Genomic DNA, 15,407 nt, shown 5'->3' on the forward strand with positions numbered 1-15,407 from the left:
ATAAAAACATGATCTTTTTCCTATTGTATGTGTAGAACTTACTGTCACTCCCTGGATATCATAGGTGCTCAGTAAATATTTTTGTAGTATTAAAAAAAAAATGTCAAACTCTTAAGTTGCTCTGGAGCAAATCCGTCTACTAAACATTTTTTTTCTCAAGCTTTTTTTTTTTTTGGACCTACATTCTAATTTGTTAAGGCAAAAGAGTCCACATACCTCTCACTTTAGCTCTTCCTTGTGTCAAACAGAAATCTTGTTTGGAAACAGCAATGCTATGCCAACTCCCCTGGGACCTCCCATACTGTCATTCTGTCCTCTGTTTAATGAGAAGGAGGGAGATGCAGAGCCTCTGTGCGGAGGGCTGTGATTACCCCCAAAGTGTCGGGTGAGGGGTAAAAGTAGAGGAGAGCGCTGTTCAATATGTTCTAATTAATTCAGAGGGGAAGAACACCTCTAGTGGTAATTTTTTTTAAATCTGTTATTTTAATAAATCTATGCCTATGTTATTTTTAAAATCTGGGCTTATGTGTCCCTTCAGTGAAGGCCCCTTTTGGTCAAGTTCTGTTATGATTCATTTATGTGAAACTTAGTTACTTGAAACACAGCAAGTATCTGGTGTCCCTGTGATTTTTAAAATACCTTTTTTTCCCCTAGTGTCTTTATATACATTTGACAAAGCCAAACAGTGTATCGGCACGATGACCATCGAGATTGACTTCCTGCAGAAAAAAAGCATCGACTCCAACCCTTATGACACCGATAAGATGGCGGCAGAGTTCATTCAGCAGTTCAACAACCAGGCCTTCTCAGTGGGGCAGCAGGTGGGTTCACCTTTCCTTTATTTCTTTCCTCAAGGCATAGACGTGTTCTAATCTCCTTGGTTGTCTGAAAGTAATTCTACTTTTAAAACCTGAGAAGAAATTTGCATATGAACAGGTATATCTAAGATGAGTGATAAGAAGTGAGGGCGGTATTATTTGCTGAACCTCTAGCAGGCTGTTCAGAATAATTCCAAAGTAGCTTTTACGTTGCAGTGTCACACATAATCACAGCAGCGTTTCCCTCTGCATAGATGGTAACACTGCAGACATTCGTGTCTCAAATTTCTTCCTTTTTATTGTGGGACATTTATTTTTGTCTCTAGATGTCTCTTTTACTGACAAATTTCTATAGAAAAGTAATTCTTAACTTTTTTGGGTATGAACTTCTTTGAAAATCTTAAGAAAATTATATATATATATGTACACACACACACACACACACACACACATACATACATATACATATCTTCAGCTTTTTTCATGGAGCTTTTGAAGCTCAGATTTTCTCTTCTTGAAAATACTGTTTATGTTGCTCCCTTTTGGATTTCAGTTAATATGTTGTTTAACCTCCTAGGAAGAAATTCTGTTCTTTTAAATTTTTTTTTAATTTTACTTTAAAAAATGAATGGGTTCATAAATTGCTGTTTGTTTGTACGCATAGTCATTGCTTTTTTGACCTTACTTACCTTTGCTCTTCCTCTGTGACTTTTCTTAATCATGCCTAACTCCTTCCTCCTACCATAGCTTCCTAGTGGCTGTTCTCAAAGTGTGGTCCAGAGACCCCTAGGGGTCCCTGAGGCCCTTTCAGGGGTTTGTGAAGTCAAAACTATTTTTATAATAATATCAAGATGTTATGTGCCCTTTTCCTGTTATTCTGTCACAAGCGTAGTACAGTGGAGTTATGCAGACTACGTGATATGTGCTAGCATAGCGCATTGACTGCTGAAGCAGACATGAGGGGCCAGCAGTCTTCCATTAAGCAAGACATTAAAGAGATTTGCAAAAGTGTCATGATGCCATTCTTCCCACTTCCTGTAGAGTTTGGTACCTAGCAAATACTCAGTAAATATTAGTTCCTTTTCTTCTCATTGGCTAGTTTGCCTGGGAAGATTTGGGAGGGATACATGCAGAAAGCTGCTTGCCTGCATTTGGAAAGCACTGGTGATGTGAAAAATCAATCTATCATGTCATGAAGTGATTTCCCTCCCTCCCCCTTACTTTCTACATAGCTTGTGTTTAGCTTCAATGAAAAACTTTTTGGCTTACTGGTAAAGGACATTGAAGCCATGGATCCTAGCATCCTGAAGGGAGAGCCTGCGACAGGTAAAAGACAGAAGGTATGTTTAATTTCTAATAACTTTTATGATGTGTATTGTGCAAATTCATCTAATTTTCCCAGCTATTCTCTTCCTTGGTGATTTCTTTCATATTACATACTTTCTTTTAACATAGGAGAGAGAAAAAAATGCTTTTATATCCAGCATATTATTAGAATATAGTGCAAAATATACTTATTTACAGATCTAATACTAATTTGAAATTTGTAAATGTAATCCTGGTTGAATGTGGTGATATTTGTTGTAAGTGAATAATAATAATAAGACAGGTATTATCAAAAGATATATGCATTCAAATGAAATAGGAATAGTAGAAGGTAGTTATGTTAAAAGTAAGTGTAACTTAGCTGATAGTTTAGAAAATTTGATTTGCTCAGAGAGACCTCATTTCCCCTTTGTTTTTGGAAACCTTGCTTTGAGAAGTCCAGAAGTCTGCTATTAGACTACTAATTATTGTCTTTCTCTATAGATTGAAGTAGGACTGGTTGTTGGAAACAGTCAAGTTGCATTTGAAAAAGCAGAAAATTCATCACTCAATCTTATTGGTAAGATTTACAGTTTTTAGAAGATTCTGAATAAACTGGGACTATCACTGTATTGTATGTGACTCAGTTACAGTGATTTTCAGGTGAATAGGGACACCTCTCTTGAGAAGGCTCATCACAGAATCGTGGACTATTTCATATGTCAGATGTGCTGATGTAGAAAAAAATTGTAAACCTTTACTAGATCAGCATTGTCTTAAAAAAAAAAAGTAATATGAGCCACATATATCATTTTTAATTTCCCAGTAACTACACTAAAAATAAGGGGAAAGATGCAGATAAAATTAATTTTTAAACTTTTAATATTGAGATGTAAATTCAGCTTTACAGAAGATTTACAAAAAAATAGTTTAGAAAGTTCCTGTGTACCCTTCACCAGCCTCCTCTGAAGTTACATCTAAAAATAACAGTAGTACAGTTGCCAAAACAAAATTAACATGGTTACATTGCTGCTAACTAAACTACAGACTTGATTTGGATTTCACCCGTTTTTTTCCACCGTGGGCTTTTTCTGTTCCAGGATCTGACTCAGGATCCCACATTGCATTCAGTGGTTTACTCTCCATGCTTTCTTGTCTCTGACAGTTCCTCAGACTTTCACTGTCTTTCACTACCTTGAGAACTGGTCAGTTATGTTGTAGAATGTCCCTTGGCTGGTTGTGTGTTAAATGTGATAAGAACATCACTTCGGTTGGTGATTGAGTTAAATGATGAAGGTGCAGGTAAAGAGAATCTTCCAACAGATTCAGCGTTCAGTCCTACTCTCACACGTTAGCCCTACTCTTGTTATTTTAAAGTAATGCAGATTGGTCTCTAAAAATAGTAACTCATCAGAGCAATGATGCCATTAACTGTATAGTAATTCTTATTTTTGGTTGATTTAACTATGTTGATGTCTACTCTAGTAACAAGGCAGAGGATTTTCAATGGTTGCACACCATTATATCCAAAGTTATTTAACATCTAATGTGTAGCCTTTTTTCTTGATCCATAAATTATCATTCCTCCCTTGTTTTTCCTTAATTACAAAATAAAATATTTCATAAAATTTGGATAGACACTCAAAAACAACTCACACAACCTAAATTTAAAATTCTGATTGTAATTTGTACTGTTTTATAATTTGTTTCTTTTGCTTAACATATTTCAAGCATCTTAAGAAATAAACTTTACAATATAATTTTTAATCACTGTATATAGTTTATGGATGTAAGATAAATCATAATCTCCTATTATTGATCCAATACATTTCTGAAGTGATTTCTTTGTATATTATATTGTATACACATTTTTGTTAAGGCATATTATCCCAAGAAGGTTACTTGACTCTCATACAGTGTGGATATTTCTAAGTAATACATGCAAGCGTGTGATAGTTTTTGTTTTTTTTTTTTCCATTTGGAAAATAAAATTGTGTAGTGATTTAGCATGCAGTAAATTTGGCCACAAGAGGGCAGTAGAGTGTAAGAAAAATATTTTTTTGTAGCTTCTTAAGGGAAATGTCTCCAAAACTCTTAACCATAAAATTACCACCTAGGATAAACTTTTTCTAATGTGACCTTTTCTTCCCTGATTAAAAAAAATTACTTTATTACTTTCTTTTTTTGCTTGTAGTAGAATATACCAAGGCACTTTTATTCTTTGTGCTTGAGATAGTGAATGTGGTTCTCTTGAGTTACTTTAGGGGGCACTATGACATTTAAGTTAGATCGTTTTCATCTTTGCCAATGAATTTGAAAACATGAATTTTGAAATCATTAATGACTTTAGGATGATTTTAGACTTTTGTGTGCAAATGAGTAAAAAGAAAATAAGACATCAGACTTAGTGCATCTCTTCAGGCTGAAGGGTTGTAGTCCCAATTATAAGCTTAGTCTAGATGAATATATGTATTTTTAAACCTTGCCTCAGGAACCTTGAGGGACTGCTAGATTTCAGTTGCATTTCTGGCAGCAAGTGTTGTCTTCATCAGGTTATGCCCATAATACTCCTTCTAATCAACCAAGTTAGTTAACTTGGTTAGGATTAGAGGTTAAGACCAAACTCCCATGGATTGATTACAAATGGACTGTAAGCATGAGTTGAGCTAGTCATTTTGAAAGTGTTTCACTGACCCTAAATGGAGATGAGACAAAGTAGTGAACATAGTAAAACTCATCCTTATTAGAAAATCAGCTGAGAACATGTTGTCCATCTTTGGATAAGGGTAGCTTCTCTATTCACTGAGGATGCTCAGGGAGTTCTGTCTTTTTACCCTTAGTGATGAAGTTCTTGTCCCACTTGATTATCTTTGTTTGACACAGGCAAAGCCAAAACCAAGGAAAATCGCCAGTCTATCATCAATCCTGACTGGAACTTTGAAAAAATGGGAATAGGAGGTCTGGACAAGGAATTTTCAGATATTTTTCGACGAGCATTTGCTTCCCGAGTATTTCCTCCAGAGATTGTGGAACAGATGGGTGAGTTTTAAAAGGGAAGTTTGATTAAAATCTTGTATTGTTTAAAAAAAAGGATGTGATGAAGTCTGTTTTCAATAATGTTTAGAAATTATTTTTCAGACCTGTCAAAGTATTTTTCTGTTTTAACTTCTTAAAAAAAAAAAGTTTTCTAAAAAATTTTAAGTATTAGAACTTTTAAAGTTACATTTTAATTTTATTTGTGGTTGCTCTATCTTATTTATTTATTCAAGTATGTTTTTTCTACAGAACATATTTAGAAATTACATTTTTTAAATTTATTTATGATTTTTTTTATATGGCGTATTTAGAAATTTCACCTGACTCTAAAGATTCACTGTGGGTCAGATTTATCCTGCTGAGTAGTCAGTATCTATTAGACTGTGGGCATTGTTCTAAAATTAGCTGTTGCTTCTTTTTATTTTACTGTTGTATTACGCAGTTAGTGTATCTTCATACCTAGTAAATGGATATTTGGCATGTTTTAAATTTGTCCAAAAGGACAAATGCAGGATATACATCGGAATTTCCATATTGCATACAAAGAAATGCACTAGTCATTTATCACCTTTTTCTTGAAGGTTTATTTAATTTATCTGTGTGTGAAATGGTTTTATTTGCCCTAGTGGAAATGCTGTCATGACTGTTTTCATATCCATATCATAGGTTGGGTTGGAATGTGAGCAGCAGAATATCTGAGAAAGGAATTTATAACATAACAGCCTCTGCCAGACTATTAGTATTAAAAACAGTATCCAAAAAAAGTGGAGGGAATACAAATATACTACTCCCCTCACCTCCATCATCCTTTATCTTTAAATTGCTACTGGGAGATAAAAGTAAATTTATTCCTCGTGGTGGGGATGAGAACTACTTTCTAGGCACTAAGTGCTTGGTTCTGTCAGCCTCTATTGTTGGTAGCTTTTCTGCCTGGACGCTCACTCTGATGAATTACAGGCGCAGCACACACCTGTTCACTGGCTAAAGGTCGAGTTTGGAATTGGATTAAGAGAAAATGACAGAGACCCTCATCACCTGAGTTTTAGACGCCTTGAAATGGCAATAACATGCTTTTTTTATCTAAAAGATACAAAGGCCAAGTCCATAAAAAACAGAATTTTAATTTGGAAAATAGTAAAAAATGTAGTTGTTCACTATCTTGGTAATACGTATTTTGAGGCACAAAAAGTCCATAAAGCTTTTTAATCAAGAAATGGAAATATTGTTTAAATATATTTTGGGTACAAGCAGAGAGAACAGGGTGATTCCAAATATTCTGAGTTACTCTTGTGGAATATTTTTACTAGTTTTAAAGACTCAGCCCTGTGCAGAACGAGTCTAATGTTTCATTGAACGTGTATACTCTCCAGCCAGTAAGGAGGAAAATAACTGCTTCTATAAGTTATATCTTTATATTATAAATATTTTTCTCATGGCTTAGAAGCTATTGAGGATTCAATTATTCAGATACTAGTTTCCTTTTTGTACATTATCCAAACCCTGCTCATTAGGGTCTCTGTATGATGCTGAGAAAATAATGCATAAAAGAATAAACTCATTTCAGTCAGCTTGTGATTTTGACAATTGTTGAAGAGTTTGAAGTTAAATCAGAACAAATTTGGGATTTCTGAGTGAATTTAATCTGTTTCTGCAATCCACATGGAAATTAGTTGAATTATATAGTATGCTTTTTGTTGTTGTTAATGTGCTTTTTGACTAGTAAGGGCCATTTATTTCCATTTTGTTTGTGAGTACTGTTATCCAGAACCTTTTTTATGGATTTATTTTTCTAATATTTTTACACTGATTTAGTTAGGCATAAATGAGTTCTTTTTTAAAGTATTTTTTCTCTTTATGGCTTTTGCCATCAAGAAACGTGTTACCAGTATGATTTAAGAGACAGTAAGTCTAAAGGTACTTTGGCTTTTCAGCTGAATTGGAAGACTTTTTTTTTATTTTGAAGGAAGATTCGGTGTCCTTATGCTACTTTTTTATGGTAAATGGCTGAGAAATAATTCTCTTGCTGTGCACGTGTCATTCTTTATTTTCCATTAGAGGCTTCTTTTTTCCTTTGAATTTCGGGGGAATTACATAGTAGAATACTTCATTGCACTCTAAGTACAGTATGGTTATAAAGTTCTCACTAGGCTTTGGTAAAGGTATATAAAAGTACAAATTACTACATTAAGTAGAATATAAAATAACATTACATGGGTCCTTTTTATATGTACTCTGTGTTCTTTTACTGTGCCATGTGGGAACAAAATTGGCTGAAACTTTTCCTCACACTTTGTTAATTAAATAAATAAACCTGTATGGTAGTAGGATCTCATTGGACACTGGGTATGATAGGTTAAATCAATTCAGGTGGGAAAAAAATAGTGATTAGAAAAGAATAATTTATGTAGGTTATGGGGCTGTTTTGTTTTAAGCAGAGAACATTTTTACTTTTGGCTTGAGACCAAATCATTGTCTTTACCATGGAGTCTAGAGTTATGTCTGCTTTGTAAACAGGAATCTTAACTAAATGGACCTTTTTGCCTATATATCAAAGTTGCAAGTTCACAAAGTGATAAATTTAGAATTCTCTTCTGTCATTGTGTTTATGAGACTGATAATTATGCTTGTAGGTAATATAGTTCTTTCCTTTTGCTTGTAAAACTTCATGTTGCGTTTCAAAATTGCAAATATAGTTTAGATATATACAGAATGTTGCGACCAAGATGTAGGAAGACTAAAGAACCAGAGGTACACAATTATGCGGAAAAATTAGGGACCAGATGAAGTAATACACGTGAAATAAAGTGTCCTAGAGTTTCCAGATGTTAGTTTCTCTCTTGAAGTACTTTCAAGTACATAGTATACACCTTCCTGTTTTTGTTACTATATTTTCATAGAATTAAAATCAAGGAAGGCCTTAAAGGGGAAAAGCAGTCACATTCAGCCCTACAGACAATGAAGAAGGGTCACATGTAGAAGTGGGAAAAGGGATTACTTTGAGGGAGTATCAGTTTAGACTTTTGTTGTTGTTTCAATCTGTATAACTATTTACTTTTTCCTGGTCTGGAGCAGTTGGACTCACCCAGACCCACACGGGGTGGCTCTTCCTTGAAAATATTAGCAAAGAAAACTAGACCTGTACCTTGCACTTAGCAGATTCCCAACAGCTGTTTAGTTAGAATGCCCTCCACCCGCCACCATGGAACCTGTTTGGTTAGGAAAGACCTTACATCCTTACTCTGTGGGATACCAGAAACACCTTTTGGGTTCCAGGATAGAACTGTGGGCATCAAAAACCAGCATGTGGAAGAATCGGTGAATAAACTCAGCAGTCCTCGTGCATACTTGGGTGTCAGCCGAATACACATAATACTCCTGTTCAGACATTTACCACATTGATCCCCTTGCCTGCAGTTTGGTGAGAGTCTCTGAATAAATAATTGATCGATTACCTCAGTTCTTATTACAGCTCTTTTGTTGAAAAAGGTAGAGTTTCTACAAAGAAACTTCATTTTTTCCGGCATCCCTGGCAATTACATCTAAACTGTAAATGTCAGAGCAAAAACAACAGCAACAAATCCTTTTCAAAGGACAGTGGAATCATTATTAAAGAATTACCGTCTGTTAATGTCATTTTAGGACCAGGTTCACATGTATCCAAGGAAAGGGGCTTTGGCAGAAGTTACCCGTTTTAGAGCTAGAAGGAAAAGGGTGTAGGGACTTGAGGCCTCAGGCCTCACACTGCCTTTGGGTGGACCGATACCTAGCAGGCGTCCAGGCTGCCCAGTGTGGAGGAAAGCCACTGGTTATGGTCCTCTGCCTCCTTTCTTTGAAACTAAGACTGTTCTTTTTGGTCCCTTTTTCTGTGCTTCCCTCTCTAAGCCCATTTTCAACCTGTATTTTTAAGGTTTCTTTTGAAATTCTAGAGGAAAGCAACTCTTTTCCCATATCACAAGTGAAACTGCAGTTACACTCTGAAGTAGAGCTGCCGAGAAGATAAGGAGCCTTTCAGTCACATGCAGACATCTTTCACATGCTAAGAACGGTGCAAATAAAATACAGCGGAAGAAAGGGCGCTAAGGTTTTGTACATGCCACATTTGGGGGAGAGGGAGTTCTTGCTAAGATTAACATAAACACTGACACTTTTAAAATGCATTTTCACACCCCCACTCATGAGGAGAGATTGCAATTTAAATGGGGGTTAAGACATCTAGCCGAACTCCAGGGCTCTGTAAAAGGAACCCTAAGGCTAAAGAGCTTATCTGAAATTTGAAAAAAAGAAGAAAAAAAAAAAATGAAGCTTTCTGACATTCATCTTTTCTCCTTGTATTAGTCATAACTTGCTTTTCAGCTATATTTTAGATTTTGAATGCCAACCTGACATCTGTTCAAGTCTGCCTGTAATTTATTAGGAAAGGAAAAGAAAGCAATTGCTCACTAGTTAGAGATGCAAAAACTTCCACCTTCTGCTTTTCCACAAAGTACTTATAGATAATGCTTGAATATAAAGAATGTAATAATTTACTAATTCTAACTTCAGGTTGGGGAATTTTTCTTTTCTTTTCTTTTCTTTTAATTAGAAGAAGAAAATGGCTTATGACCATGTGATTTCCAAAACCTCTAGAGCAGGATTTAGAGATTAAAGAAGACACCCTGAAAAAATACTATGGGGGCCTTTTTAGAAACTGAAAATTTTAACCTTGAATTAATTTTTCCATTGGTTTTAATTTTTCAAGTTTAATTTACTTACATTTGAATAGAAATCATGTAGTTGTGCTTCTCTTTCAGAGTCTAACTATGTAAATTCAGTTGGCATTTAAAACATTTATTTATAAACAGACTTTTAGAATTGTTTCTTTCTTTTGGAGAGGTGGAGCTGTCTGTAGAGTCACCAGTGGGTTAGATTTGCCGGCAACTACAGTTGAGTTACTTACAAAATCCACACGCAGGTCACAACAAAGTTGAAGTCTTAAGTTTGGACCAAAATGTCCACCAGGAAGAAAATGATTACAGAAACTGTGCAACATCCTCCCATCCCCATTATGGAGTAGACTAAAGCAGATCTGAAAATGATGTAGCTCTAAATGCACAGATGTGTTTATTTTAATTTAAAAAAGTAAATGCATTACAAAAGTCCATATGGACACACATTTAATTGAAAAAAATTGTTTCTGTGAACGGGAAGTTAGGATGGGAAATACAGGAGATTTTTGTTTTTTTACTCTGTGTACCTATGACTCTGTGATTATTTTTAACTGTGATTATATTTTTACTTGTGTAATTGAAAAACAAGCAGATAGTATCACAAGCTGTTTCTGTCTCATGGTGGCTCCCCTGTCACCACAACCCAGGAGCAGGGGAACAGGTGTGTCCCTCTGTCTTCATGAAGTTTCTGTGGAGGAGAAGAGCTCGGGGGTAAGGCCTGCACTTTGAGGGCTTTGGTGGCAGCTCCTTACAGAGTGTGGGCTGAAGTGCCTGTCCTTTTTCTACTGGAAGATAAAAACAGTTTCTTGATGTAAAACAAACTACTTCCTGCCATTACTTTTGCATTATAGTAATGGGTACAAGCAGTTTGTATCTCCTCCAAACCGTCAGAACATTTGCATCCAAGCCTTGAAGCAGCCATGGAAGCATTAGCGAGGAAAGAGTGGGAGAAGGGTGACTTGAAGGAGAGCAGAGTTTCTGACATATGGGTGGCTGTGCTTGAATTTGTTCAGTCTTCAACCTTTCCACCGAGGAATCTAACTTCATGCAACTCCTAAAGTGAAACAGCTGAGGTTTTTTTTCTGTTTTACTTCGTATTTAGGTTGGTGATGATGGTGTTAGCTAATACTTATATAGGACCAGGCACTCTTCTAATTGCTTTACATGTATAACTTACTTAATCCTCACAACAACCTTATGAGGTCGGTGCTGTATTGTTCCCCATCTTATGAAGAAGGAAACTGAATCTCAGAAAGGTTGAATAACTGGTCCCGGACATTTAGCTAGTAAGCGGTTGAGTTAGATTTGAACCCGGGCAGCTTGGCCTCAGAGTCCATGTCATTAACTCTTATATTGTTCTTCTTTTGGGAAAATCCATCATGTAAAACCAGTAAGATGGGCTTTCTCATTTGGGGACCGCTGAGGTGGTCTTTGAGGGGATTAGAACCAAGGGTTTTTCAACTGTGGCACCATTGCCATTTGGGGCCGGATAATTATTTGGCGTGAGCTGCTGGCTGTCCTGTGTGTCGTAGGATGTCTAGTAGCATCGCTGGCGTCCACCCACTAGATGCCAGGTAGCTCTCCCCATCCCAACCCTAGTGGTGACAACCAGAAATATTTCCACATGTTGCCAAAGGTCCCCTGGGGGCAGAATCACCCTTGGTTGACAACCACTTGAATCTAGTACAGCCCTCTGGCTCCTTCTCTTTACAGATGCAGAAACTATGGCCCCAGGTCACTAAGCACAGGCAGGCAGGCCGAGGCACAAGTCACAGGCAGAACTAGGACTAGAACTTGGTTCTCCTCATTCAGGAATCCTTAAAGGAGGAGAAGGAAATGACTTACCAAGTTTGTACAGCTAGTAGGTGGCAGAGCTGGGATGGGAAATCGGGATGCCTGGTTCCAGAGTCTGTATTCTGAACTGCCTCTCTGGACATTGAAGAGATGAAGCTAAGAATCAAGTAATCAGTAAAGTGCTGAATTTTATATCAGAGTATATCCTATGTTTAATACACGTAAGTTCCATGTTTGCCTTCCTTCCTGTCTAATTCTCGAAGAAATTTACAAAGCTTTCCATGTATACAAAGGTTGTGAGAACTTAGACATGATAGGTTTGCAGGAGCGGGGGCTGGAAAGGAAGAGAGGACTTGCTAAAACATTGAAAATCTGTAGGTCTAGCCTCACCCCCTACCATTTCCTATACGCACTTATAAATGACAGCCTTAGCACTCAGAAATTATCCAGTACTTTGGTGGTTTGGCAGAATTCTACATACTGAGTATATGTAGAGATAATTAATAACTGCAAAACTCTGACCTTTGCATTTAAATATCAGACAAGAGAACTGTTTAAACTTTTCTGGCCTCTTTTTTCCTCTGCTAAAGAGTTAAACTGCCTCCTCCTCCTTCCTCTTCATCATCCTCCTTTTCATCTCCTTCTCCTCCTCTTCATTGCCCTCCTCCTCCTCCTCTTACCCTCCCCATCCCTGCTTTTCTTCTCCTTCCCTTTCTTCTTTTTAAGATTATAGGCATTTTCAAAAATCTCAGATTTATAAGTGCTTAATATGTGAGAGTGAATGAGCTCTCTGAGACACTAAGGTTTATAAATAAACTGCTTTTCTAGAAACCTGATATATTCAAATTGTCATGAGCTCAAGAAGCATGAAGAGTTGGTGGTAGGACTGCGGTGTGTAATACCTAATAACTCCAGTCCACTTTCTTCCTGTGTTTTGGGGCACCTATTGTAGCATAACACAGGAGGGAAGTGGTTGCTATAGGTGTGTCACAGGCTATGTCTTAAGTGAAGTGTCAACTTAGAGATGGCACCTAAATGTTATAACAAATCAAATAATCATTTAGAAGTTTAACAACATAACCTAGCAAGTCATATCAAAAGCCAGTAGGTGATAAAGTGCCAAAACAAGTGGTATTAGTTGATAAGTCCTTTAGGAATTTTAAGAGAGAAGATCACAGAAGACTTCATGGAGGAGCCAGAGTTTGACTGAGAGCTTAAGCGCTGAGTGGTTTTGGATAGAAGGAGGGGAAGGAATCACTGTCCCTATCCTGGGAAGAGTGACAGACTAAACAAGGTATGGAATTCACAACTTTGACCAGTGTAGCAGAGCTGCTGTTGGGAAGAAGCAGGAAATGAGGTTTAAAAGTTAGTTTGGGTGAGTAGTGTCCATGTGACCTTCCAGACTGACTCAGGCACTTCTCTTACGTTTCCCCTGCACCTTGTATGTACTTAGACCATAGCTCTGTTCTTAATGCCTTATCATTACTTATTTGTATTACACTTGTATGGAAGAGTTTCTCAACCTTGGCATTTTTGACGTTTTGGGCTGGATAATTCTTTGTTGTGGGCAGACTGCCCTGTTCTTGTAGAACGTTTAGCAGCATCTCTGGCCTCTTGTCCACTCAGTGCCGGTATCTCCTTCCTTCCCACTATGTGACAATCAAAAATGTCTCCCCTGAGTGGCAGAATAGCCCTGCGTTGCAAACCTGCATTGAAGGCAGAACTGTAATGGCTTTTTATTCATGTATTATCAACATCAGAGCTGTTTGGAATGTGATCTAGGATCATCACTGCTGGACCATGAACCATTGCTACCAGTCCAGAATAAGATAAATATTGAAATTGAGCATAAGAATTTAGAAGCTTTTTTTTTCTTTTTTTTTCTTTTAGCAATTTAACATTACCACAACATTTCAAAATTGTATTTTATAGAAATATTGGTCTACGGTAGATTGGAACCTAGAAAGAAAAAAACCAAAAAAATGAAAAACCTGGACCTTAGCATAGATAATTCAAGAAGCATTGCCCTACATTAATATTTGCTAAATGAATGTAATTTTTGAACAAACACTTATAATGAAAAGTCATTGGGGAATTTACAGCAGTGGAATAAAGCAATTAAAGTTAATATTTTAGGATAATTAATATGGTTATTCTGTGTGAAAAGCATCACTCTAGAGAGGAGGTGAAAGATGGAATAGTGGGAGAGGGGTAGACTATAATTCTCCAGTTATGTGGTATTTAGAACCTGGATTAGGGTGGTGGCAGTGGGAAAGGAAAGGGAAGAAAATGTGAAACAGTTACAAAGGTGAAATTGGCAGAATTTGGTGGTTAGTTGCTGTGGTGGCAGAATTGGAAGTGAGACTCAGATCTCAGTGAGAAAATGTCAGAAATAAGGAAATCAGGAGAACCTAGCTTGGAGGGAGTGGAGAATATCACTGCATGTATTTTCATCACCACGAAAAGAAACTGGAAGCTGAATTGAAGATAGAGCAGAAGAATTGCTGTGTTTTTATTTAATGCAAGTGAGCTTCTGTCAATCTGCACATATTTAAGAAGCACACTGTTGACTACTCTTTCTGGAAATAACCTCTTTACTTTCCCTCACTCCAAGGATTTCTGATCTTCCTTTTCCTTTCTGGCTGTTCCTTTTCAGTCTCTTTTGTGTCCTTTAAATTGTGTCCTTCCTCAGGGGTCTGTCTTAGACCTACTCTTTTCCTCACTCTGTAATTTTTCTCCCTCAAATTGATCACATCCATTTCCATAGGTTCAATTAAGTATCTCTATGCCAATAACTCTCAGATTTGCAAATTCCATCTCAGTTTTAAATTAGAGCTCTAGATTTTTCCAGCATAACCTATTGGCTAACTCATGATCATACAGTAAATTCACAGTTAAACTCATTCAGCTGCCCCCTCAACCCTCCCTAAATATACTTCTGTTTTCTATCTAGCTGAGGAGCTGAGCACCTTCTTTAAAGCCTCTCTTCCCCTCACCTCCCGTTTCAGTCAGTGCTGCCATCTCCTCAGTATCTCAGATCTGTCCAGTTCCCTCCATCTCTCCCACCACTGCCTTCCTTCAGGACACCATTATCTCTTGCCTGAATTGCTCCCTAAGCCTTCAGCCTTGCCCTTCTCTAATCCATTCTCCACACCGTAACTAGAGCAATTTTTATAAAAAGGCAAGTCTGATCCTGTCACTCCACTGGTTAAAATGCTTTAGTAGCTCTCCTTAACTCCTTCCATGGCTAACAAGCCCTATGTGATCTGGCTTCTGCCAGACTTTCCCACCTCTTCTCTCAGCCTGTGCCCCCTCCTCAATGGTCCTGATTTTAGCCACCCTGAGCTATTTTCAGTGCCTCTAATTCTCCATGCCACTGTCTCTTACCTCTATGTCCAAGGGTATTTTCTTCACCATTTTTTCACCCATCTCCTGTTCATCCTTTAGGCCTTAGGTTTGATCTCACTTTTTTCAGAATGCTTTGACTTTAGTGCTCCTCCTAGGTGTTCCAATAATTCCATATGTGCTTTTATGCATTATTGTAGCATAATTGCTATGCTATATTCCAGCCCCCTGGCCCCCATGCCCTTAACACCCACAAGCATACAATACATTCAGCAAGAAAGGGACCTTGTTTATTTGGTCACTGGTAAATGTTCTGCTCCTGTTCTGGTACCTAGCTCATAGCATAAGTTTTCAGAAAATGAATAAATGCCAAGAACTTGATTAATCTCAGTTGTAGAATGCT

General features: G+C 37.2%; 1 protein-coding gene across 2 annotated transcripts in view; it reads left to right on the forward strand.

The window, feature by feature from the left end:
• The window catches only part of NSF (N-ethylmaleimide sensitive factor, vesicle fusing ATPase), a 131,130-nt gene that overhangs the window by 33,867 nt on the left and 81,856 nt on the right, over positions 1–15,407 (forward strand). For both annotated transcript variants that reach the window (XM_031468780.2, XM_064495708.1), the window contains exons 5-8: positions 655–821; positions 2,051–2,158; positions 2,628–2,703; positions 5,007–5,162. In XM_031468780.2, coding sequence (XP_031324640.1) covers positions 655–821; positions 2,051–2,158; positions 2,628–2,703; positions 5,007–5,162 — 507 coding nt within the window. The remainder of the gene's footprint in view (positions 1–654; positions 822–2,050; positions 2,159–2,627; positions 2,704–5,006; positions 5,163–15,407) is intronic.

This window comes from Camelus dromedarius, chromosome 16 (assembly GCF_036321535.1).
Source record: "Camelus dromedarius isolate mCamDro1 chromosome 16, mCamDro1.pat, whole genome shotgun sequence".
NCBI lineage: Eukaryota > Metazoa > Chordata > Mammalia > Artiodactyla > Camelidae > Camelus > Camelus dromedarius.